This window comes from Mesocricetus auratus, unplaced genomic scaffold (genome assembly GCF_017639785.1).
Source record: "Mesocricetus auratus isolate SY011 unplaced genomic scaffold, BCM_Maur_2.0 Super-Scaffold_100047, whole genome shotgun sequence".
NCBI lineage: Eukaryota > Metazoa > Chordata > Mammalia > Rodentia > Cricetidae > Mesocricetus > Mesocricetus auratus.
The window spans coordinates 5,563,955-5,590,090 of record NW_024429224.1 but is presented as its reverse complement, the minus strand read 5'-3'; the positions used below and the strand labels follow the sequence as shown (position 1 = coordinate 5,590,090).

Genomic DNA, 26,136 nt, shown 5'->3' with positions numbered 1-26,136 from the left:
AATTGTTACACTGCCGAATCTCTCTCCCATAGGTCCTTGTTTGCCTGTTGTATAAAGAGATAAAGGTTGATTCTAATTCTAACTTTGCTAAGTTTGTATTTCTTATAACAAAATCTCTGATGTTGGCATAAATCTAAATGTAGCTAATATGTCATGACCCTCCAAATGCTCCTCCAGTATTCCTGCTCAACTGTGTGTGTGTGTGTGTGTGTGTGTGTGTGTGTGTGCAGATGTGTAAACCTGTAGAGGTCAGAGGTCAACCTCAGGTGTCTTCCTTCAGTTGAGAAAGGGCCTCTGACTAACGTGAGCTCAACAATTTAGCTAGACTGGTCCTCCTGTCTCTGAAACCCCAGTACTGGCTTTTTACTTGAGTCCTGGGAATCCAAACTCAAGACTGTTATCACAAGCACTTCACAGACTGAGTCATCTCCCCAGATCCCTTCCTGGTTTTATTAACAGGAGCTTGCCATATACTGAATGTTCAGCTTTGTAGTTAAGAGATGGGCAGCTAAACCTCGCCTGGCTTCAGACAGTCACTCCCTCAGTCACTGCCATGTAATCTTAAGCAAGGCTCTCTGTCTCTCTAAGCCTTGATTCTGTCCTGTTCCAGGAGCTCAGAGCTATATAGTAAGACTCTATCTCGAAAAGAAAATTAAGAACATAAAATTGGTGAGTGCTGTATGCCCTAAGGGTGTTCGTTTCTGATGTCTCTTGTAGACAGAAAATGCAAAGACTGCCCAGAAAGAAAGAGGGTGTCTAGAGCTGTCATGAGCTCAGATAGAGCATTTGCCCAGCCTGCCCAAGTTCATTGTCTCCCTACCCCCCAAAAAGGGGTTGACTTCTGCCTGTAATTTGAATAAAAGCCCCATAGGCCCATAAAGAATGGCATTATTAGGAGGTGTGGCCTTGTTGGAGGAAGTGTGTCACTCGGGGTTGGCTTTGAGGTTTCAGGTGCTCAAGTTGGGTCCAGTGACTTGCTCTTCTTGCTGTCTGCCGATCCAGACATAGAACTCTGAGCTTTCTCTCCAGCACCATGTCTGCTGGTGTGCTACCGTGCTTCCCGCCGTGATGATAACAAACTAACCCTCAACTGTAAGACAGTGTTCCCTTATAGGAGTTGCTCCTCACAGCAGTAGAACCCTGAATAAGACAGCCTTCTCCCAAATGCTCCAGACAGGCCTGTTGGTGTATGTAGTTTCTGGAGGGGCTACATTTTTCTAGAACTCAACTTCTTGGCCCACATGGGTTCACATTACTGACTGTGGAGATTTGAGATCTGACAATAGTAAAAGGTTTCTGAGTATACAACTAAAACTTGATTCAAAAAACAATATGTAATGACTCTAAGGGGTTTGCCATGTTGGATCACCTAAGGTCACTGCAACCTTGGTTATGATACCCATAGTCTGTACTCTTCAGGGTTCCTGCTGCCACACCTCCTCATACCAACAATGTGACAGCAATAACTCAGCTCACATCTGAGCAGAGTATTACATGTTATGAATTACGACATTTTATATACATAATTTTTTTCAGACTAAAGAATGGCTCAGTGGTTAAGATCGGTTATGCTTTTCTAGAGGACCTGGTTCAGTTCCCAGCACCCATGTGGTAATTCATAGCCATCTGTAAATTCAGTTGCAGGGAATCTGACATCCTCTTTTGACCTGCACATGTGCTTACCATCTAAGTGCCCTGAGATTGTTTTGAGGCAGGGGCCGGTGTGGAACACTGAGAGGAGGTCGGTCTCCCATGTCTATGCCATGAGGAAGTTCTCAGCGATGAGTGCTGGGACCATGCACTTGTCAGTCAGCACTGAGACTGTAGGAAGAGTGGGAGACTGTAAGAAGTCACCTCCAATGCCTTTGGAAGGACAGACAGACATCATCAGTGGGTCTGGGTAGCACTGAACTTCAGGTGCCCAGGGTATCATCTTGGTACCATCATTGAATTCGATGTGCTGGCTGTAATGGCCACACCTGACAAACCCGTCCTCAGCTGTTCCTTTTTTTTTTTTTTTTTTTTTTTTGAGACAGAATCTCTTGCTGAACCTGGAGCTTGCTAACTTGGCTGTGTTCTCCAGCAGTCCAGGAATCCTTGTCTCTACCTCCTAACACTAGGAGTACAGCCATGCACTGCCACACCTGGCCTCTTCACATGGGTTCTGGAGAGTCAAACTCATGCTTGCACAGAAGCCGCTTAACCAAATGAGCTTCCTCCTCAGCCTCTGGTCTGCTTTTTCTGATGGCTTCTTCCTAGGAAATTCTATCAATAGCTTAACTGCCATCATGACAGGGTGTTCCACAGGCCCACCTGCTTTGTCTACAGTGTGAGAAACAGTGCCTGGAATGACCACAGACCCCAGGCCTCCCACTCTTCTCCAAAGGCAAAAGGACAAACTTGTGTCCACCTGGTTCTGACCGCAGATTCATCTCAAGAAAGAAAGGCCACAAAGTCTGTGGCTCTGTAGTCAGCACTGGAGTCGACTTGTTCCTTCTCTTTGCACTGCAGTGGCACCTTCCCTCTCCACCGTAGTTGTCACCATTTATAAAACTTTCCTTCTACCGATGGACCGGAGTATCTGGTCCACAGAAGCTGATTCTAAACAGTAGCTTACCCTAGCTTTGATAGATGCTGTTTTCTGTGATGCCTTTTGCCATTTCTCCTAGTCCTGGTCTTGCAGGTGTTGAACTGAGTTGCTCAGATTTGGAGATGGCTCTCCGAGCCTCACTTGTAGCCACAGTGGAGACCTGTGAGATAGAAAAGGATAAAGCCAGTGTTGCCAGTGTTCTCTCCTGGAGTGGTAGTTCTCTGAAGTGAGGCTGCAGTGACTCACAGGGTGCCCTCTGGTGGACAGTCTTGGCTCTGGGGAGCATCTGAAAAAAAAGGTCCATCAGAATGTTTGTTTCTCTTAGATACTAAGCTCAAACTTTAGCATCAAAAGTGGAAACTTCTCTGGCTACTCCTAAAGAATTTTGTGACAGTCGGATAAACTAACTACCTTGCGTATTGTGTCAGGTAATGAGTAAGTTAGTTCTTAAGTAGGTCAAGTGTCTGCTATCAAACTCTTCCTCTTTACAAAGTACATGACAACCCCCTCAACTCTCACAACACACTTGCATACAGCAATTCAGGAATTTCTTTCCTGGAGTTCAAGGCATCAGACAGCACTCTTTTTATAAGTATTCACGTGAACAGTTACATTCTGAGATCAGTAAATAATGTATTTTATCTCACCTGACTATCCAGGCTCTTTAGATCACTCCTGACACTGCTGGAGAGTCTTCCTACCCACCCACCCATCCTGTGTCAGTCAGATTTCCTGCGGCCCTGTGCTGGGTGCCTGTGGGCAGCATTTGCCCCCCATCCTCGCTTGCCCCACAGAGAGCCATCCATGGAATGGAATCCGTGGCATGAAGGCCCTCACAACAGACGGTGGAAACCTGGGGTCTGCCTTGAGGCTGCGGCTGCCTGTCTTCTGATGGTGCAGAAGGGGCCCACTCTCCAGTTACCATCTGCCATTTGCTTCTAAGGGATGAAAGACACTCAGGCTTTGCTCTGTACAATTAAAATGAGAGTCCATTTTCTCCCAATCTGTGACTGTGAAACACTAGTGGATTCTGCTAATAAAACCTATGACGAAGATGTAATTTAAGATATTAGCAAGAGGGAATGGGGGATGGCTCAATTTGTATAGTGCTCGTACACAAACATGAGGGCCTAAGTTCAACATCCAGCACCCATGTAAAAGCCAGGTCACAGTGGTATATGTATATAATCCCTGTGCTGGGGAGGCAGAGATAGGAGGAAGCCTGGGACTTTTCGGGCCGGTCTAGCTGCACCAGTGTGCTCCAGGTTCATTGTGACCCTGTCTCAAAAACTAAGGTGGAAAATGATTGGGGGAGGCATCTTGCATTGACCTCCAGCCTCCACGTGAACACACACATGCACACACACACACACAAAACAAAACAAAAAAGCAAAACAGGAAGCTGGGAATGCAGCTCTAGGAGGAACACTTGTCCGTGCTCTGTGCATGAGCCGCTCGGTTCTAGCCTTAGCACTGTGATAACGCTGGCTAATTGTAGTGAACTATCAATAAGTTAGAGGCAGCTATCATTTAGCTTGTGTTTAGTATGTATCTGGTACTTTGATAATCAGACCCTGTGTGCATTAATAGCTCGACTCACAGAACTGACATATCCAGAGTTTACCTGAGGAAACTGGGTGTAGGGAACTTACCCTGGATGCAAACCCTCCCTGTGCTAGTACTCAAGTTCAGTAACAGCTCACAGCATACAGACAACTCTCGCTACCTCATCTAATCTACTTATGTATCAACATTGTAGCCCCCTTTCCCAACTGAGAAAACTGAGGCTCGAAGGATGTGATGAGATAATAGAGCATGCGGAAAGCATGTAGCTCTTATTATTAAATAAGCTGCTAACTTGCTTTCCCTCCCATTCAGTCATCAGGATATACAGTGAGGTTTCTAGGGGATTGGGACAAAAGCCCAGTACCCAACACCAAAGCCCATCTATAGCAGCAGAGATACCTCAGCCATTCCAACCTGACTTGCACAGAGCAAGGCACTGTTTCCAGCTGTGACACCGTCCCCTCTGCTCCCTGGCTCTGGGGCAGGTGGCTGTCCTCCACTTCCCATCAGACAGTGTCAGCTACTGCACCTCTTCCTCTGTCTAGACCTGATCCTAGCTTTGACTGGTTTTGTAAGGTATTCCAAGAATGTTACATCACCTGCTTCCCCTCCCAGCAAGCCTGAAAGGTTAGCTGCCCTTAAGTATGGACCTTGCCTGCACGTATGCCAAATGGATACTATTTCCATTAACTTAACCTCCTGTGGTTGGGGTTCTGTGTGGTAGGTCTGGTGGGGGCAAGCAGACTTTGTAGACACTGAAATTAAAAGGGTCAGATGCTAGCTAGGTGTGGTAGTGCACGCCTTAATCCCAGCACTCTAAGTGCAGAGGCAGGTGGATCTCTGTGAGTTTGAAGCCAGCCTGGTCTACAGAGTGAATTCCAGGATAGCCAGGGCTACACAGAGAAACCCTGACTCAAAACGGAGCTGAGTGCCAGCAGTGATCTAGGAAGCTTATAGTATGCAATCAGTAAGTATATTTTGTAGCACCAGGAAAAAGACACCAGAAATTAAGATGAGAAACAAGGCAGGGAACCAAGATACTGCCATGATAGCACAGCTCATTATGCAATACAGAATTATAACCCTGACCATGAAACTCTGTCCTTGGTCTCATGCTGCACCTACAGGCTCAGGAGGTGTGGCAGACTCTTGCTGTGTAGCCCAGGCTGGCCTCAGAGTCTCACATTTGCCGTATTTAGAAAGTACAGAGTTCAATTTGATTTTCTCCACAGTCTCAGACCAGGAAGTCATGTGATAGCTATACCACTTGTGCTAACTTCCCTCCTTTGTCATCTGTCATGGTAGACCCTTACCACATCACCAAAAAGATGTGTTAGTCAACACAGCTGTTATTTCATCTTCTAATTAGATGCTACAAGCAAGTGTTGTACGAAAGGAGAGAAGGTTAGCACTTCCCGTAACAAGGATGGAAGAGACCCTTGGGCCTAACAACACGCATGCGTTAAAGGTAATGCCAGCTACTTCATGGCATCTAACCACTGTTTATCAATTAAGAAATTATGTTACAAAAGAAAGAAAGGAACCACAAGCAAGAACTCAAAGAAAACTTTACTCCAATGTTTTTAACTGTGCAGTAGGCACATGTAAGATGCACGTTAGCAGTACTAGACCAGCCAGTGAGAGCAGATAGCTGCAGCCAGAGCTTTGCCCCTCCTCGGCCCGTGTGGCGTTAGTAGTTCTGGGTGGCCATACATATGAACAAGACACTTCTTTCCTGTAGTTTTCAGTCTGTGGCGACATATACCATATCCGACTCCACATCCTTGGGGTCACTTAATTCAACAGTGACAATTCTGCTGCTCAGTGATTGACCTCTTGATTGTGACAGACAAGATCCAGTGTTGAGTTTAAAACTGATGATAACAGAACTACAATGGTGGCCACTGGGAAATCCTGTACACTAGAGTTTATTAACACAGTGCCTGGTTGAGGGAGGATTCTGGTGACAGCATATGTCAGGATTTACTAGCTGCTTATCTTCTCCAAGTCCTCCCCTGGAGCCTCCCTTTGAAGAATTTCTGCTCAGCAATCTGAGGTTACTCACAGCAGTGTCAAGGTTGCTTGGGTGACTGAGAAGGAATTGAACTTTAGAAAAAATGGGGGAGTGGGGGGAGGGAGATTGACCAGAACCATCTCAGTAGAAGGAGCTGAAGTAGAATTCCTGAGTTTCCTCTCAGACTGCCCTTGATAGCTCCCTGTCCTTGCAATTCAAACTCTAGTAAAGTAAGGGGCCTGTCCCTAGTAGGAATGAAAAACAGTCCTGAAAATGATCCCAGCTGACTTCAAAGACTCTCCTAGGGTGTCTACTTACCAGTAGAGTGTCTAATGCTGGACTACCTTCTCTTCACAGACAGCACTGCAGAGTGTACATAACCTCAGGTCCCCTGGAACGACCCCTCTCTGGTGCCCAGCCCTGTGCTAAATGTTGTTGTGCTGACTGGGGCAACCTGTTAGTTTTTATGCTCAGGACAACAGTCTAGTTGGGCACTCAGCCTGTCACTAGATGTGTTACTGATCACACACTGGCGCTATCAGCACTTGACTGAAGCTCCCCAATGCTTTGAGATGATGAGCTCCTTGAAGAGAGCCAGTGAGCCTGCAGCTAACACCCTCCTTTTGTTCCAAGGAAGCAGTGCTCTCCATGTTTCATGGTACTTGTGCCTCCAAATGGTTTTCTCCTCTTCTGAGGGCCTAGCATGTTGTTTGAGGGCACTTTTTATACTGTGCTGATTCCACCAGTGTATAGCAGGATGCTAGTCTGCTAAGCCCTGGCTTGGTAGTATGGAGAGATGAATTATGGTTACAGCTCTGTCATTAATGGGTGACATCAGACAAGTCATGTCCCTAGCCCTGAGCCTCAGCGTCTTCCTTTGGAGAATAAAATCCCGGGACTGAGTGATCTCTGAGGTCTCATTAAGCCCAAACAGCCTATGTGTCTGATCCTGTGTGTAAATTTAGACAAGTCTCAAAGGCTGCTCTGACTGCTCCGTGATGCTATCGATTACCACATATATTCAGCAAAATCCACTCTGGTCAAGAGTTGTTCATGGGCACTCCCAGAGGACTTTTCTGGGCTTGGGCTCCCTGGGTCTGCGTAACCTAAAGACAAGAGGATTGTGGAGCTGTATCAAAACTGCTCCAGGATTTGACAATGGTGGGTGTTTGTAGTCTCAGATTCAAAGTTGTAGGAAATTGATGCATAAACTCCACTCCTGTACAATAACCAGCAACTCGGAATAACCACGGAATATGGAGTTGCGAATACCACAGTGTTGCCAAGGTGATATTTGATTTCCCTAGAGGTGGTATTTTAGGTATGCCTATTACAGTGTGTCCTCAGAGGTAATGGGAAACTGCTTTCTGGTGTGGTCTTGATCCCAGTTTTGCAGTTTACTAACTTTTTACCTTTCTGGGGTTCATTTTTTTTTCTAGTAAATTTTCATTTTATATATATATATATATATATATACATATATATATAATCAAATACATACACACAGTGGTTTTATTGTTTAAGAATTACAATGTATTTTGATCATATTCACTCCCTCCCGTAAATCTTTCCACACTCTCCCCCACCCCCTCTTCCCACCCAGCTTCATGTCTGCATGCACTCTCCCTCCCTCCCTCCCTCCCTCCCTCCCTCCCTCTCTCCCTTCCCCTCCCTTCCTCTCTCCCTCTCTCTCATTGAGCCCAGTTTGTGTTGGCCAACTCCTGGGCATGGAGCCTTCCCTAGAGCACTTTTGACATAGCAGGTGGCACACAACTAAAGAAAACGGGTTCTCCCTCTCCGAGTCTTGGTTCATCTTTAAGAGCTGTAATAGTTTAAGATCCCCCTTACACCCAGGGGTTGACACTTTTGTTACCCCGTTTTACAGAAGGAAAATCTCAGGCTCATGGAAGAAGAAGTTCCTTTACTCAGAATACCATCAATGGGAATGCAACCCCCTAAATTCTGGTCTAAATGAATATCTAGATACGGTATAGGTGGCCATTCCCTAGCATGAGTGTCCAAATCTCCAGGTCAGAGAAATCTCTTCCAACTCAGAATGAAAGTCTTAGAAGTTACAGGAAGGGCTGGGCGGTGGTGGCACACACCTTTAATCCCAGCACTCGGGAGGCAGAGGCAGGCGGATCTCTGTGAGTTCGAGGCCAGGCTGGACGACAGCCTCCCAAACAATACAGAGAAACCCTGTCTCGTAAAACCAAAAAAAAAAAAAAAAAAAAAGAAGAAGTTGTTACAGGAAAGTTTCTGCTATTAAACTTGGTGACAGAGGTTATTGGAGGGATCCATGGTGACAGACATATTGGAACACATGACTGGACAGGCATTCTACATTTTTGTGCTTTCAAGACTAACAGAAAGCAGGTCGAAGGTATCCAGGCCTAGGGCCAAGCACATACTTGTTCATATCCTTCCTTGGCTCCCTGACTACCTAGTCCTGACCCCATCACAGGCCCCCCCAGCCCATGCCTGGCTGTCGACACTATTAGTCATTAAACATAGCAGGAGCCTATAGCCTTAGTGCCATGTGTTGGTTAGGGTCATTTGGGAAGAAGGAACTTCAATTGAGAATATATCTCTATCAGATTCGTCTGTAGGCAAGTCTGTGGGGCATGTTCTTGATAACAGCTGTTGTGGGAGAGCCCAGCTCACTATGGCAGATGACATCCCTAGGCAGCTGGTCCTATAGAAAGCAAACTAGGCAAACCAGGAGGAGCAGGCCAGTGAGCAGCACCCACCTTGGTCTCTGCTTCAGTTCCTGCCTCCAGGCTCCTCCCGTTTGAGTTCCTGTTTTGGCTTCCTACTGTGATGGACCATGGTTGAAAGAATAAGCCAAATAAACCCTTTCCTCCCGAAATTGCTTTTAGTCATGGTGTTTATCAGAACAGTAAGAAGTAGCTAATATAGTTCTCAAGCCCCAAAGATGTGAGTTAGCATCTTGTTGATCCTTTCCCAGTGTGTCCAGAGTCAAAGCTGGAGGGAGTCATGCTGAAGTTTGAACTTAGGACTTTCGGTTCCTGGTCCTGACTGCTGCCTTTAAATAGAGACAGCTTATGCTACTACCTTCAGAGACACAGGTGCTCATGAACTCATCCTCTGGATGATGGTACACAGTGCTAATTTCCTTTTATGGAAATATTTTAGTTAGTTGGAATAGACCAGGGTCCCCTCGTGATAACCCCAAACCTTGGACAAATTGTTTCCCTGGAGAGTTGTAGCTACATTAGAGTTGTGCTTTGTTTATTTTGAGCTGTCTTGTTAAGGAAGGATTTATATGCCGGTGTTGATGTAGGACAGCAATCAGGCAATGTTTTCTGCCTTTGACAGTTGGCGTGATAGTTTGCTTCCAGTGAAGTTTGACTCCCTGTATCTGGAAGCTGTCAGTGTGGGAGCATGAAAAGGTCATGACAGATGGCAACGGATAAGTGGGGAGGGAGGAGAGGGGGGCTGGAGAAGAAGACACATGGCCTCCCACACCTCTGAGGGAAGAGCTGACCCCAGCCACTCCAGGCCAGCCCTGTACTCATGCTCCTTACCTGCTTGCTATGGCTGAGACTGGGAAAGCTCTGGGTACCATGATGACTGGGGGGGCGCAGGGAGCCCAGAGCAGCCTTCCCCATGCCTCAGCCCCTTGTGTACCCGAGAGCGAGAGCGAGAGCGAGCTTCTGCAAGGAAGTGTCTCCACTTGAGGGTCACCATCCTTCTCTGCACTTTGAAATGGAAATGGTAGGGGGAACGTTAGCTTTAAGCTTTTAAAACAATGATTGTTTTGTTAAGACAGGAAGGGACATAGCTCAGCAGTAAAAGTGCTTTCCCAGTTGGCATGCCTGAGGCCTGAGTTCAGTCCCCAGCACCACAAAGTAAGTAGACAGACAGACAGACAGACAGAGAAAAATGCTATTGGGTACTGGAGAGATGGCTTGGAATTAAAAGCACTGTTTGCTTTTCCAGAGAACCCACATTTGATTCCCAGCATCCACACATCTGCTAACAGCTGCCTATAACTGCAGTTCCAGAGGATCCAGGGCCTTCTTCTGACCTCTGCAGGCACCAGGAAAATTTCCCATACACATAAAATAAAATTAAAAATTAGAAAAATACATATTGTTGGGTACATGCTTCAGCACCAGTAAAGGACAGAATTCCCCCCCCGCTAGCCAGAATTAACTCTACATTTAGAATGAGCCTTTTGAGCTCTTTCCTGGAAATGCCTACCCCACCCCATTCTGGGGATGGAATTGAGGCCCTTGTACATGTAAGGCAAGTGTTCTACCACTGAGAGCCTTTGCTAACTCCTGTATATGTATTTTTTTATTTCCTATTTAATTTGATATTGTGACATGAGAATTGTTTAAGTCAAACTTTCCTTCTGGCTGACTCTCCTGGGTTGTGCTGTGTTTTATCATGGGTGTGTTACTCCTCAGTGTAACCATTTAATTTGAAGAAATGTATATATAATGAAAACCCACTTCCCTTCTCTCTTCATATGTTTATAATTTGAGTTGCTTGAAATTGTTTTTAAAATGACATCTTAAGGAGTCTCCCCAATGTCAGAGAGATGTCACATGAAAACTTTGCCGTGAAAAGCATGCAGAAGCTGGATGGTAGTGGTGTACGCCTTTAATCCCAGCACTCAGGAGGCAGAGGCAGGCGGATCTCTGTGAGTTTGAGGCCAGCCTGGTCTACAGAGTGAGTTCCAGGACAGCCAGGGCTACACAGAGAAACCCTGTCTCAGAAAAACGAAAAGGAAGGAAGGGGGGATGGAGGGGGAGGAGAGAAGAAAGCCACATGCACACAAGTCAGAAGGGAGAGCGTGACTGAATGTTTACCATACCCTAGGTAAGGTAGAGAAGGGAGGGTTGCAAGGCTGCTTGAGCAGAGTTTCTTCTGTGTCTTCTTGACTCAAGTTTGAGCAGCCCTGAGAGCCATCTGGGAACCAGACAGTTCTGGATTTGAAGAATGACTTTCCTACTTCCAAGCTCTCTGACTTCATCAAAGATCCCCTTCCCTCAGTAGACATGTTCTATAGAAGCCAGCACAATTCCTACTGACCAGTGTAGTGCCTGAGAGAATGGGTTCTGGCACCAGACCTCCTGGCTTCAGGCCCCAGGCCACTTGTGAGCTGTGTGATCTTGGACAGGTTCCTTAGCCTTCCTGTGTTTCAGTTTCCTTATCTATAAAATAGAATGAGAGCAGAAAGGCCACCCCTTGAGGCTGCTAGAGTATACAGAGGCTCTCTGGCCTTGAAGGCACCTAGTGGACACTTTAGTGCTCAGTGTGTTAATCGGCTCTGGATAATTAATAAATGATGTGTGTGGCGGTGTCATGCCTGCTGGGCCTGAGGACACTACTCCACGTGACTCCTGGAGCTGCAGGAAGGCAGTGAGCCTGCCAGGGTCACACGTCTGCCGAAGGCCTTAAGGACAGTGAACCACAGAGAAAACATAGCAGCCACAGTCACAGGGGTCACAGGGAAGCAGAGCTGCTCTGGCCCCGCCCCCTCCTCTGTACACTTGAAAGGCTGCAGTGGCAAGTGCAGTGGGTCCAGTTGCCCTGACTGACCTCCCTGATCAGAGTCCGGTACTCCCACACCCTGCACCCTAGCTCCAGCATCTTTGTCCACAGCCAGGAGTAAACCTCCTTATGAGCCTCCCTCCAGCAGGCTTCCAGGCTTAGGCCTCCATTTGCCTCCAGGCTTAGATGTGCTCAGCTAGGTAGGGCCCTCAACAGACTGCCTCAGGGCCTCCCTCCCAGCCTGCAGTAAGAACAGCCAGGTCTATGGGGCCTCGCTTCAGCTATAGAGATTCACACGTCTCCGTCTCTGTTGTGAGGTTATTTAACGTACAAAGGGTTTTCCCATCAGGAAAGATTCCCCTACAGGTTCCTTTAAGTAGTGAGAGTTTTACAGATCATTAACTACCTGACTGAAAGCCTGCAGGGCACAGAAACTTAAAACTAAAGTGTCAGAGCCCCTGCCAATTACAGATCAATCCAAAATGAAGACAGAGTATCACTGGAACCAAGTCAGTGAGAAAATGTGATTCGATTCCTGAAAAATCTCTTGTGCATGCTGCTTTTGTGGAGCACACGGTTGTTTACGTGAGATCCACCTGTGTGCCCCTCTTGAGTCTTTCACATTCATCTCCCACATCTCCATCCCCAAGCTGCGGTCTTGGGGTCCAGTGGCAGTAACCCCAGGAAAGGGTGTCATTGGAAAGAGTTCTGTGGCCAAGTAGAGCGTAGGCAACTGATGCACAGATACAGCCGGTAATGGATGAACTATGCGCTAACAATTTGCAGATAAAAATAATGGAAGTTAAAAGTGTATTTTACATGATAAAAGAAAGATGAAAGAGGATGAGCAGTCTGTTCCATCTGAGATGGTTACAGGAATCCTGCCGTGTGAAGTAGGCTCTGTTGAAAAGATTGATGCAATGGGGAGTGACCTTGGCTTGGAGCAGGAGCTGGTGATGTATGTATGAGCATCCCTCTGCTAAATGGACCCAGATTTGTAGCACTAATATACATGGGAGCCCAGAACCAAACTCAGTATGGCAATAAATCAACAGCCACTTTGGGTGTCATTTCTGGTTTATATTCCACTATTGTTCTATCACTTTAATTCATGTCACTATCATCTTTTCATCTGGAACAGTTTTATATAATTTTCCAGTGGAGTTACCTGACAAATCCTATCAAATTAACAAGGTACATTAACAGTATTGACTCACTGCGGCTTCAGGAGTTGCATGGCCTTAGAACAAAATTTTAACCATCTCTGTCTGGTGATGATTTTTTTCTTTCTCTGTGAAAGAGGAATGTTGGGCAAGGTGTATTTCCACGTAAGAGATATGCACATTTATTTTGCTCTGTTCATTTTGGCTGTTATAAATGTCAAAATAAGAAGCAGATAAGGAGGGAAGCCCTGCACACATGAACACACACCCCGTTACCACAGTGTGCTCTCCATGAACGCTCCCCCTGTTACTACTGCCATGGCTTAAGTACTTGTCTCCTTTGGGGGAACTGTAGAGATACCCAGCTCCTTAACAGCTAATGACCACATTGGAGGCAAGGGTGTAGCGGGACAGTCATAATCTATTTCAAGTGAAATGTAATCAAATTGGTTTCCTGATGGCTTCTCAGCCTTCTGAAACCCAGAGTCAGCTGGACTGAGGACATTATTGAAATCTGTTGCTCCTGACATTTGTTCAGTGCAACCCCAGCATCCGGTTAATAAAATAAAACAAATAAAAAAACAATTGCTGGTCTCTACCAAAGATGGTACCATAGAGGTAGCAGCCCCCCCTACACACCCTGTTATCCTCAGCATCCGCATGTGACCCTCCTCCTTTGTCTAACTGGCATTGGAATGAATCTGCTCACAGAATATTACAGTGGATGGAGGGGGACAAAATGCCGTCATGGAGACTGTATTTGTTTTTATTTCCTTTTTGCATTCAGTCTGCTGCCAGGCTGTGGTGTTGTGTGTGCATGTTTTGGTTGGGGTGGGTATCAACTGAGCTAGGTTTGGGTGGGGCTGTATCCTCTTTTGAATGTTTTCTTCCAGGCCCTGCTTGTTGTTCCATTACAGTGTGTACAACTGATTATTTCAGGGGGGGGGGTATCTTGACTTCTTTTTTATTTTTTTCCATTTTGACCCTGACCTAAAAATTAATGACTTTTAAGCCTCGCAGTGGGGCTCACTCCAGAACACATGGTAAAGGGTTATGTCTTACTCCATGAGCAAATTTCTCTTTTCAGCAAAAGAGAATTTCTAGACTAGATTGAGGGTGTCAGACACACCATGTCATCTCAGAAATACCCAGAGGGGACCTTCAGTGTGTCCATCCTTACCTCAGATACGGGTGGCCCTCTGCAACTCATTTGTTCCTGGTCACTGTCCAGCATGTGCAGAGAAAATGCTGGGGTCTCTCCCTCAGCAGAGAGGCAAGGACTTCCCCCACCTGAAAGCCAGGCTTCAAGATTTGTATTTAGAAGGTTCTGTGTAAAGACACTTTGCTTCTCCTGTGACTTCCCTTAAATATTACTTAGGGAATTATTTGGTGTCACAGAGGAAAGTTCTGTCTCCTCCCTTCTATTTTTAATGTAAAAATTTTCCAGATCAGAAACTGTGTTGGTCACATAATCTATTACTGAGGGTCTTTATTAAAAAAAGATCAGAACTCTGTTTAAAAGGCCCTCTATTGTAGGTTATGTTATTATAATGCTGTTAGCAGTCAGTGGGGAAACTGTGCTGTGTCTCTATCTTATCAGAGAAAGCGCACTCCCTAATAGCTTTCCTGTGGGTTATTGCCCCACACTTCACCGCTCACTTGCTCAAGCAGCCAGACTGTGAGAGTCTCCGATGCTGTTTAGAAGCCTTGCCTGTTGGAGGACTCCCTCAAGCCCCAACAGCTCATGCTCAACCACTTTATGATTTATCCAGCTGGTCAGGTCATTACGCTAAAGTCACTGGCACCTTCCTCATTTCATGACTTCTCTTTGTGTCCCCTTGGCCTTACAGGTATCTCTGGAGACAAAGTAGAGATAGACCCTGTTACGAATCAGAAAGCCAGCACTAAGTTTTGGATTAAGCAGAAGCCCATCTCAATCGATTCTGACCTGCTCTGTGCCTGTGACCTTGCCGAGGAAAAGAGCCCCAGTGAGTAGTCCTTTATTTATATCTCCTTTTCTCGCCCCTCCTCCCTGGGTGCCGGGTGCTGGAGAATATATGGCCACCATGTCCTTTTTTCCTTGGGCCTGTTTAATTCATTACCAGAAATTTCTTTTAATCAAACCGGATCATATTCCGGTACCTAGAGCCTGGTGTGAGCCCTCATCTTGCTCCACCTTGCTGTCAGCAGAGACCCTTTCAGCCTCTTGCTGTGGGGGCTGGGTCACTAGGCGGGTCCCTGCTGGGAATTTGCATTCAGGAGAGCCCTTGATTCACTTTGTGCTCCTGTCCCTTCCCATTGGGGGAATTTGACCCATTGGCCCTAGACTGCTTTCCTTCTATGCCACACCAATGAAAGGTGGACTTCCTGTAGCAGCCACAGGCTAGACTTAGGCACTCACCATGCTGGAAGTGTCAGCACACCCACAATATTGGCAGCTATGTGACCTCTAGCTCATAACTAAACTTCTGCCTGATCCTACAGAAGAGGCCAATACACCATCCAAGCACATGCAGTTTGGGCATGTCATATTTTTGCAGTTAAGTAATTGAGTGTCACTTAATCATTTTTAGCACTGCAGCACTAGCACCAGATAAAAAGGACACATAGTTCACAGTGAAGCCGCCATGTGAAAGCCAACAGCCAGGACTTTATACATATTCTCGGTTGCCTAGGGAAAGCTGCTGCATCTCAGCATTTCCTGTTACCCAGAGCTCACCCCAGTCACTCTTGGCCTGGTAACTTAAGGTACATACTGAGCATCTAATTTGGGAACCTATGTTCCCATGTCTGTGAATTTGAGAACAAATGTTATAAGGAATTATATGTTCAGAAGGAACACTAGGGAAGGCACAGGCCAGGAGATGTTTCTAATGTGGCTTGTTTCCAAAGTCATCATGACTAAAAGGGCACCTCACAGTGCTGAGCCCCTCAGCAAGGCTGGGCACACGCCACATGCCCCACCCCCATGATCAGTGTTTAATTTCATTGTCAAATCCAGCTATGAAAAAGCTTACAGCTCAGCCTCCAGCTTGGACGGGAAGGAAAGCTTAGTGGGTAGAGAGAGACATGGGACCCTTCTTGTCCTCATACTGCTGTCCCTGCTGTCCACTGTCACCCCAGAGAGGCTCTGACTGCAGGGTGCTTGTCAAAAGAAAAGTGCTTGCTGCTTTTGGAACCTGAAGGCTACTAGACCCCTCTGCCTGAGTAAGCCTCTCCCTAATTCCACTCACCCCATCTTGGTAGCCCCCCAAAAAATGTGTTTGTCCTGGAATCTTCCTTCCTAAGCAGTGAGAACACTTTGAAGAGAAACGTTCTATAACTTGTCTCAGAAACAGCAAGTGGTCACCTGCATGTTGCATACAGACCTAACCTGGAGTGGGAGTTGTGGGAGTTATGAGGACCAGAGTTGGGCGCCCTCTCATTCACAGACACTTGCTGTCCCTAGAAGAGCCATAGCCCAGGCACTGCAAAGGTGTAGATGTCACATGCCCAGCTAGCAGGGAAGGAAGGGAAGGTTCACCGTCGCCCACCTCCCATGGTCTCAAGAGATGAGTCAGTCATGAAGTAATTACCGCACATCTGTGTTCTTGTTCCACATCCTTAGCTTAAGGGTACAGAGCAGGTAGGCCATCTTTTCACTGCTGATGTCTCTCCAGGGTCTTCGCTCTCACGGTGGGGGGACTGTTGCACTGTTCTGAAGAGAACAGCTCCCCTGCCCAGTACTCTGTTGCAATGCTTTTCAAACCATATTCTCTGAGCTCAAAGGTGGGGGGTGGGGGCAGTATTTGAGAACTCCAAATTTAGGACGTTCACAGGTGAAACTTTGTTTGTTTGTTTATTGTCTTTAAAAATATAAAGACAAGGAAGCATTCCATTCTGTGCATGCCGCAACCCTCACTCCAGTCAGGGAAGGAGCCAAAGAGGATTGCTGAGGCTTGGTGGCTTCCAGTCCACTGAGAAAAACCGTGAGCACCATGCTCAGAGGCTCACCGTAAAGTGATAGGCAGAGAGTAATACTGGAAGACGTTTGACACTTTCTTCTGACCTCCATGCACTCATGTACACAGACACACAGATACACACAGATACAATCTTTTTTAAAAGAAAAATACTTTAAAATTATAGGCTTGCAGAGCAAAGATCTGACTCCTTGACACAGCCTTTGCTACTGCTGAAATTCACTGATCATTCAGGCCAGAATTTCCCATCTAGAACTCAAGCTGGTAGGTACAGCCACACAATATATTGTGTGCTTCTGCTGTTGTGACTATCTAGGACACCCCTTCCATCCTGACCCTACTGCTATCTTGGGGACATTTCTACCTTCCCTCGTTCATTCCACTCGTTTCCATGCATTGCCTCAGGGAGTTGTATGACCTCTGGACAAATGCAATGTGCTGTGTAGTCTCCTTTCCCCCTTCTCTCCCCGCCCACAATCCCGTCCTCAGTACCCACTGATCGGCCAGCAATCCTGTCTGCGGTGAATGTTGATCAACTTGAAACTGAACTGAGTGGACCAGGATTGAGAAATAAGAAGTTGTTCCCTGTAATTCTTATAAAGTGCCCACACGAGGATGTTAATAAATGAGTCAGATCGACATTGTATGGTTTTGATTTCCAGTATCTTCACTAAATTAACTCAGTAACTGGATCTCAGCAGCCCTCCTCAGGCCCTCACCAGACCAGGGGGTTAATCTGTGGGGGCTCTGCTCTCTCTCTTTCTTTCCTTCTTGCTTTTTTCCCTAAAGGATTAATGGTAACCCTTTTTATCTTTTATGTCTGTTGAACCTTAGAAAAAAGTTATTTTAGCAGCACTAAAGAAATGAAAGTCACTATATTTCATAAGTTTAGCCTGTGATTGTTATCAGCATAGTGATGTATGTTTGTAGCTGGGTTTACATCAAAAAATTATTCTTTAGGGCTTCTTGAATGAATTATGGCAAAGAGAAAGAGTCTAGAAGTAGATAAGGTTTTTGATTTCTGCAATATATTCTCTTTTTCATGTTTTTATCTCTCATAACACAAGTGTCTTCCCAGAGACTGGAACGTGTGACCAACTGGAATAATTTAGTTGTGAAAACGGAGCAGACGTGTTATTAAGCAGCCTGCTTCACAAAAAGGCGTTGAGTGTGGGGAGGATAATGAAGCTATCCCGGTTCTTACTTGAGACATGTTTGTCAGAATTTTGAACAGAAAAGAAATGTTTTAAACCCTTCGAATACGGCCATTTTGCAGGGTTTATGGAAAAAGCTGCTGTCATACCATTCATCTGGTCGTCATAAGGAACACAGCTCGAGTTTAATTGATGCCACATCCCAAAAGTGTGTGAATAGCTGACTTGGCAAAGGGGCTGAGCGTTTGCACGGGGAAACTCTGAATTACAGACTGCAGAGACAGAGCAGCCAGGCTCCCCAGCAGCAGCTGTGTGCACTCCGCACCCTGCTTCTCTCTCTTAGGCCAGTGCCCAGAAAGAAGATTTATCACTCTGTCCCTCCGAGTGTTTAATGACTAAATAGACACAAGCCTTAAAAACACCTGCATGGATAAATACAGACTCAGAAGAATTCAGAAAATCTGTGTGGGAGCACTGAGAAATTAAGAATGAGCTCTCTCTTGATTTAGGGGAGGAAAAAGCCCTGCCTTTATTATTCAGATCGGTGTTTTCTCAATCTGGTTTACTCCTCCTTGTGCTATTTTGGAGGGTTCGAACAAACATCTTTTTTTTTTTTTTCAAGTGAATTTTAATGTCTCTTAGCAGATCCAGGCTAGACATGGATTATGGATGGTCAGCTTCTTAAAAAGCGCTAGCTTCCGTTCTAGTGCTGAATAAAACCAGAGACCTATCTGTGACATTGGAGGTTCCAAACTCCATCACTCTGAGTCTGCTCTCCTCAAAAGAATCTTGTGCAAGTTCAGGGTGTTTAGGAAGCTGCCCATCATTAGGAAATCAGATTTAAACCCTAATAAAGTAGCTGTCATCTTTATAGCTGAAAAGCGCTCTATGTCTCAGTTAAGTAGCGATGCTACTCAATCTTAAGGAAGCAGCGGAACAGAGGTAACCTGATTACGTTTCTTACAATAGTATAATTTAAAGAAGATCTGATTCTGCCGATGCTGTGGTTATATTGGTGGGAGGTGTTCTGTTTTGCTTTGCTTTGCTTTGTTTCTTTGTCCAAAACTGTTTGGACCAAATTTGGAACTCTCTAGGGTTAGGGGCTATGACCACAACTCTCGTAAGTAGAACCCCTGGGTACTAGAGTCGGATTCAGCTAAGAATTCAGGAGCTGAGTCGGCTGGGCTTATTGGTAACCTCTCATTTACATGAATCTTTCTTTTCATAAGTACTTGACAAGATCTGTAAAGTAGTGTATTTAATTTACTAATTAAATTAAAGCTACTGAATAATGATTTGTCCACATTGATTTAGCTTAAATGGAAAAGATTAGCTTTGTTGTGATCTTGAGCGGCCTTAATGGCCAAGCCAGTTAGACACAAAGGCCCCTTGTGTCTTGTGGGTCAGAGTACATAGGTAAGCCAGGCTGTGATTGAATTGCCTGAACCTCACCCTGCATCCAGCTCTCCTCTGCCTCGCATTCTATTGTTGCACTGGGCTTAAGAGAATGTTAACGCGGTAATAGGCACAGGGCCTTCCCCATTATACGCCTTGCTATCGAACGGTTCTGCATGACTAGTTAAAGAAGATGGCAAGAAGATTAATGAAAGCCAGGCTAATGCAGGGGGGTACTTCTGCAAGACTTCTACCGAAGAGATATTAGAGCTGAACCAGAGCTTGGCTTTTTCTTTATCCTGTGACCTTTGAACCTGCCTCACTGTTGAAAGCTGCCAAGGAAGTCGACATTTTGATTGATGTTGGTACACGAGTCAGTCTTTCCCATTGAATTCCACATCTGCACGAAAATAGCTTTTCCAGCAGAATTCATACTGGCTAGAGGTGATAGCCAAATTGATGGCTGAAATGCTTTTATGTAGTTTTCATTTAAACCTAAAAGCATTTGATGGTTTATTCAGTATGCAGTTCTCACAGATTATATATGTTCACTTACATGCTCTTAATGGGTTTATCAACCTAGATAGAGAGAAAGACCAGTATTAGGAATGTTCAAAGGTTTGCAGACTTCATGAGGAGCAAAAGCACTTACTGAGCAAAGTCATCACTATCTTAAAACAGAAGGCTCCACCTGAGCATTCACGGCAGCAGGTTTTGTAAATAAAGCAGGACAGCTGCCTCTGGAAGGTCCTCTGCAAGGACAGCTCTGGACCCACCAGCACCCTAGTTTCAGAGGCATTCTGTAGACCCTGCAATGAGCTAGCTCTCTGACCTTCTGAGACACTGGCATTCCTGTGTCCTGTCCGACTCTCCTAGGTGGGATTTCATGTCTGGTTGTGTGGCATCCCCCTGCCCCTCTCCCAATAAATGCAAGCAGGGAAGGTGGCAGAGGGGTCACGATTTTACTCCAGTCACTTGGCACATCCCAGCCCAGGCAGCAAACCCCCTGACCTCCCACTCTCTTTTCTCCCTGCTTGACAGGGCAGCTCTAGCAGAGAGCATACACATCCACACTTCTCCAACATGACCGGCACCCTAGCTCAGCTGGTGAAGAAGCACATACCTGAGGTGTTTGTCATTCTTTGTGAGCCCCTGAGAAGGAGTGCAGGGGGAATGGATGGCCATGCTGCCATGTTTATGCCCTGTGGCCTACAACCTACCTTCAGGCTCTGTTGACTCCCAGATCTGGCCTCATGCATTAGAGAGCCCAGCAGTGTTAGTTAGGCTTCTTTGTGTCTGACATGGACTCACTTCCCAAGTTCTATATCAAATACAGTGAGTACTGCCTGGTGGCAGAGCACCGGGCTCTCGGAATTAAATGTCCCAGTTATTGGATTGCCCTGGAGTGTGGTCAGAAACAGAGTGCTTCTCCTCTTAACAGATATGCTCCCTAGCCCCATTAGGAGGGGTCTTCATCTAGCCTGTCAAGGGAGTCTGCTGGGGTTTTTTAGTTTAATTACACCATCCAATTAAAACTCCTTGCTGCATTTGGATGCGCCTCTCCTTGGGCCTGAGTGGATATGACATTTACAAGGCTCGCCTTTCAAGCAGACAATAGTGTGATTGATGAGGTGCGCGTTCAGTGCAGGAGGCAAGCGAGCGCCTGCAAAGTGCTGCTGCGTGTGCTCAGACTCGTCTGTCATCTCCTTCCCAAACCAGGGAGTCTGGGAACATGGGTTTAAGCGCCCAGGGGACTGCCTCAGTTTCTCCAAGAGTATGAAAGGGAAGGGCCAAGTGAGGCTCAGGATAAGGATGGAGAAAAACTGTGGACATGGGATTTCATGTGGCCAGAGGCCAGCCCCAGGCCTTAGGCTCTCTGATGGCCGTAATAACCTCTAACCTAAGCTGTAACTGCTCTTGAAGAGCCATCGCCACATTTTGGAACCATTCATGGAGGCTGGGGAGCATTGGCCAGCCCCTGAAAGCTCAACTTTCTAGGGTGTCTCCCATCCACTGCCCTCTGCTGTGGGCTAATACCTCCATTGCCCAAAAGTTCCTGGCTCCGGGAGCAATTGTGCATCTTCAACAAAGGGACTTGGAAACATGAGTAACTTTGAAGGTTGTAGTAACAAGGATTCTAAAACAACCATGGCTGTTTAACCTGGGTGTATAGTTAAGTAGGGCCACGTGCTTGTCTCTGTGCTGCCTGGCCTGTGGAGGGTCAGCCCTGGTGGAGTTAGGAGGTATGAGGTTGTCCTAAGAGCCAAGTTGGTTGGTGAGAAAGACACCAGCAACAGCAGTGAGGGCTTACAGGGCAGTGTGAGTGTCTGTGTTGTGTAAGACTGACTGTGCTGAGGTGCCTGGCTCTTACAGCCTTCACGTATGCTGTACCAGTAAGAAGTAAAGATGTACTAGCATTAGCTGCTCTGCTGGTGTTTGAGAGGAGTGGGCACTTGGGCCTGTGTTATCATTAAACAGTTGACTTGGGTTTTATGGGTGCATCGTAACAAATCAGTTATCAAGGTAGAGTAGAAAGTTTGCATGCATGTGCATTTCCTAGACTTTTATTGCCATTCTCAGACTCATCCTTTCTTGGTTATTAATACAAGAAGAAACAGTGAGACAGGGAAGCGCGCAGACTGTTCTATAAAAGCAGATGAGGTTGGCAGAATCTGTTTCCTTCTGCTTCTGCCAAGCTCCCAGGTCATTTTACCCATTTTAGGTTTGGGGTCGGGGAGTGGTGTTTTGTGCTTTGTCTTATTTTGTTGTGGTTTGTTTGTTTTTGTTTTTGTTTTTGTTTTTTTTTTGAGACAGGGTCTCACTGTGCAGCCTTAGCTGGCCTGGAGAGCTCTATATGTCACTATCAGGGGTTGGGGGCGGGGGATTTGTTTCCTCTACTTGTCAAAGAATTAAAAGGCAGAAAGGATCTCCAGTGCAACAGGTAGCACTGCCAGACACAGCAGGCAGAATCAGCCGATAACAAACGACTTTTGTTTTGTTTTGTTTTTACGAGACAGGGTTTCTCTGTATTGTTTTGGAGGCTATCGGTCCAGCCCAGCCTCGAACTCACAGAGATCTGCCTGCCTCGAACTCACAGAGATCCGCCTGCCTCTGCCTCCCGAGTGCTGGGATTAAAGGTGCGTGCCGCCGCCACCACCCAGCTAACAAACGGCTTTTATTAGGAGTGAGGAGACATACACATCGGGTGACCAAGGCACAGAGTAAGACTCTGAAAAGCTGAAGCTGGACCTCTCCTGGAGGGTTATGTTTTTTTAAGTCCTTGCAGGATCTTCCTCCCCTAATTTAGAGTTGATCAGTTTAAAGAAACACAGAATGGCTGATTGGCCCACAGCTGTGTGAGAACATGTCCTAATCATGTCTAGCCTTGTACTTTTGAGCTAGTCTATCAGTAGGATAGACTACTGGCAGGAGAAAAAGCCTACTAGGCTTTAGTCTCAGTCTGGAGGGTGAGGAAGAAGCCTGTTATCTTAGAAATCAGCATCTTTATTACCTAGTGATGTGCTACCGCATCTGCCTGCCTGCCTGCCAGGGAATCTGTCTGACTTCTAGTTCCTCATGTAGCCCATGCTGACCTCACACTCACAGAAATCCCACTGCCTCTGCCTCTGCTTCCAGAGCACCATTATACTAAATTCCATAAATATATAATTCCATAACATGAGATATTTAGATTTTAAGTTGTCCTTATAGACATGGAAAAAGTAACTATACTTGCATTGAGAAGAATATGTGCCAGTCAGTGGTGGCGCACGCCTTTAATCCCAGCACTCAGGAGGCAGAGGCAGGCGGATCTCTGTGAGTTCAAGGCCAGCCTGGTCTACAGAGTGAGTTCCAGGACAGCCAGGGCTGCACAGAGAAACCCTGTCTCAAAAAAGAAAGAAAGGGAGAGAGTGGAGAAGGAAGGGGGGGGGACTATATTGCTTCTGAGGTTCCCATATACAGTTTTCAAGATGAGCTAGCAAATTAGCCCTTTTGTCACAAATGACTAGAAAACTGGACAAGGATATTTTAAAGTCCTGTCTCATACACTGGGAAATGCCAGCATAGGCCATGAGCCCTGAGAAAAGAGGTGAGTGCAGTGAGGCTTCCCAGGGAAGAGTGTCACCCCACGGGCTGAGACCAAGAGCTGGAGGAACTGCCACAGCTAGTACTTTCACAGGAGTGGGAGGGGCCACCTGCCAGCACATGTGGCGGCATATCCAGGGCATTCAGTGATGACTCCAGAGAGGCCAGGACTTGGGAATGGGCTCCACTTGCCCTAGAGAGACCACTCTATACTCCCAAATAAAACTTGAAAAGGAGTCTTGAGTTTGGGAACAGAATGACCCTCCTAGGTGCATATATTTGAATGCCATCAGGGAGTGTAGCACGGATTCTAATTGTTCTTAATAATAAAAACTCAGAGTCAGATATTGAAGTCTAAAGCTGAAGATCAGTGAAGCAAAGTGGTCAGCCACTAGAGAGTTCTTACCTTTGCCAATGCTCAGACCAAAGGGGAGATCCTGTCCTCAGATTGCATCTCCAGACTGTTTAGACTACACTGCTCCTCGGACTGCACTGAGCTCCTGTCACCTCCTGCCTTACATTCCTCTCTCTGCCCAGCCACACGCCTTTCTGTCTCCATGTCTTTAATGCTGAGATTAAAGGTGTATCGCTCCAAGTACTGGGATCACCTTTGTGTGAGCTCTGTTTCTCTTTTAGACAGATTCAATCTCATGTGCCCCCTGGTGGCTTTGAACTCACAGAAATCTGTCTGCCTCTGCCTCCCGAGTGCTGGTATTAAAGGTGTGTACCACCACTGCCTGGCCTCTGTGGCTAACTAGTGTGGCTAGCTTTGCACTCTGATCTTCAGGCAAGCTTTATTTGTTAGATCATAAAATATCACCACGGGAGAGTAGCACTGTTTGAGAAGGATTTGGAGGTGTGGCCTGTTGGAGGAGGTGTGTATCGCTGAGGTGGCCTTGAAGTTTCAAATGTTCAAGCCAGGCCCAGTTCTGCCTCTTCCTGCTGCCTGCAATAGAACTCTCAGGTGCTTCTCCAGTACTATGCCTGTATGTGTACCACCGTGCATCCCGCCATGATGATCTGAAACTGTAAGCCAGCCACAGCCAAATGCTTCCTTTGATAACAGTGAGGGAGATACCCAACAGGGCTTAAGCCTTAGCTCAGTGGAAGTACAAAGGAAAGGAGCCTTGAATGGACCAAACTGACTTACAAGTCAGCCAACTACACAAAGACCAGTGATCTCCCAAGGTAGCATGGCGTGGATACCGTATCTCTGTGGGATTTCATTCACAGGATCCAGAATTCATTTAGAAGTTCAGACATACAGAGCTGGACATGGTGATGCACTCAGGAGGCTGAGACAGAAAGATAGCAAGTTTGGGGCCAGTCTGGGATACATAATAAGACTCTGTCTCAGAAGACGAGCACTGTGAATTTGAGGCTAGCCTGGTCTACAGAGCAAGTTCCAGGACATCTGTATCTCAAATAAACAAACAAACAAATAAATAAATAGTAGATCTGGGAGTGGCAGGTGTTGGTGAATCAGCAGATAGGTATGTTTGGAAACAGCTATTAAAATATGTTCAAAGGGGCTGGAGGGAATGCTCACAATTAAGAGCTTGTACTGCTCTTGCAGAGGACCTGAGTTTACTTCCTAGCACCCGTGTCAGGAAGTGAATAACCTCCTGGAACTCCATCCCAGGGGATGTGCCGCCTCTGACCTCCACAGGCGGCTGCACTCGTGTGCACATACCCAAAACAGAGATACACGCCCACAATGAAGAATAGGGTGGCCATTGTTTAATGTTTTGAAAAGATTTAATGTGCATCCTGTGTGTGCTTGGTCCTTGAGGACATCCATCAGCTGTCCTGGAACTGAAGTTACAGGTGCGGTGCTGGGAACTGAAGTTACAGGTGTGGTGCTGGGAACTGAAGTTACAGGTGTGGTGCTGGGAACTGAAGTTACAGGTGCGGTGCTGGGAACTGAACCCAGGTCTGATGCTAGAGCAACCAGTGCTCCTAACAGCTGAGCCATCTCTCCAGCCCCCATGTTTTTAAAAACATTCAAAAACTTAAAAGGAGAAGAACTGTAAACTAGGAAAAGAACCAAATGAAAACTTAGAGATGAGAAATAATTCTTCAATCAAAGCATTCACTAAAGGAAGAAATGAGGAAGATAACAAAGCATTAACGTGTGGGTTATCTGTTACCACATAACAAATTAAATTTCAGTGGCTTAAAGCAGCATTTGCATTTTTTATAGGTTGGTAGGCAGACGAATACACAATGGCTTGACTTGGCCCTCTAGCTTAGGGACTCTTTAAGGTGTCAGCCAGTGTGGTATTGTGTGCCTATAATCCCAGCACTCAGGAAGTCAAGTTGGAGGCCAACCTGGGCCACATTGTAAGATCCTGGCCAAAACCCAGGGGGAGGGAGGAGAAGGAAACAATGTCATAGATGACAGTGGGCTCCATCAAAGAGAACGTTATCAAGGAGCCCTAGTCTCTTACGACCTAACCGAGAGTGACATCCCTACAGTATTTCTCTATTATTGGTTATTAGAAGCAAGCCATGAGGCCATCCCATAAACAGCAAGGGGTTACATAAAGCCGTGAGAATTAGGAGATGGCATCATCGTCGGGCCTGCTCGGAGTCTGCCTACCAAAGTGAGTGAGCCGTAAGACAGCAATAGGAACAACTCAGACTGAAGCCAGTGGTGAGAGCGGAGGCCAGCCGCTCC

At 46.3% G+C, this 26,136-nt stretch overlaps 1 protein-coding gene and 1 non-coding gene across 9 annotated transcripts in view; both read left to right on the top strand.

The window, feature by feature from the left end:
* Positions 1-26,136, top strand: part of Mapkap1 (MAPK associated protein 1) — a 218,349-nt gene that overhangs the window by 176,857 nt on the left and 15,356 nt on the right. For 7 of the 8 annotated variants that reach the window (XM_040735547.1, XM_040735549.1, XM_040735552.1 and 4 more), the window contains one exon: positions 14,710-14,847. The exons of the other annotated variant lie outside the window; for it this stretch is intronic. In XM_040735547.1, the coding sequence (XP_040591481.1) occupies positions 14,710-14,847 (138 nt within the window). The remainder of the gene's footprint in view (positions 1-14,709; positions 14,848-26,136) is intronic. 8 annotated transcript variants of the gene reach the window in all.
* Positions 5,539-5,663, top strand: LOC121136082. The gene has a single exon (XR_005873212.1). It is a non-coding gene; the product is annotated as a U6atac minor spliceosomal RNA (small nuclear RNA).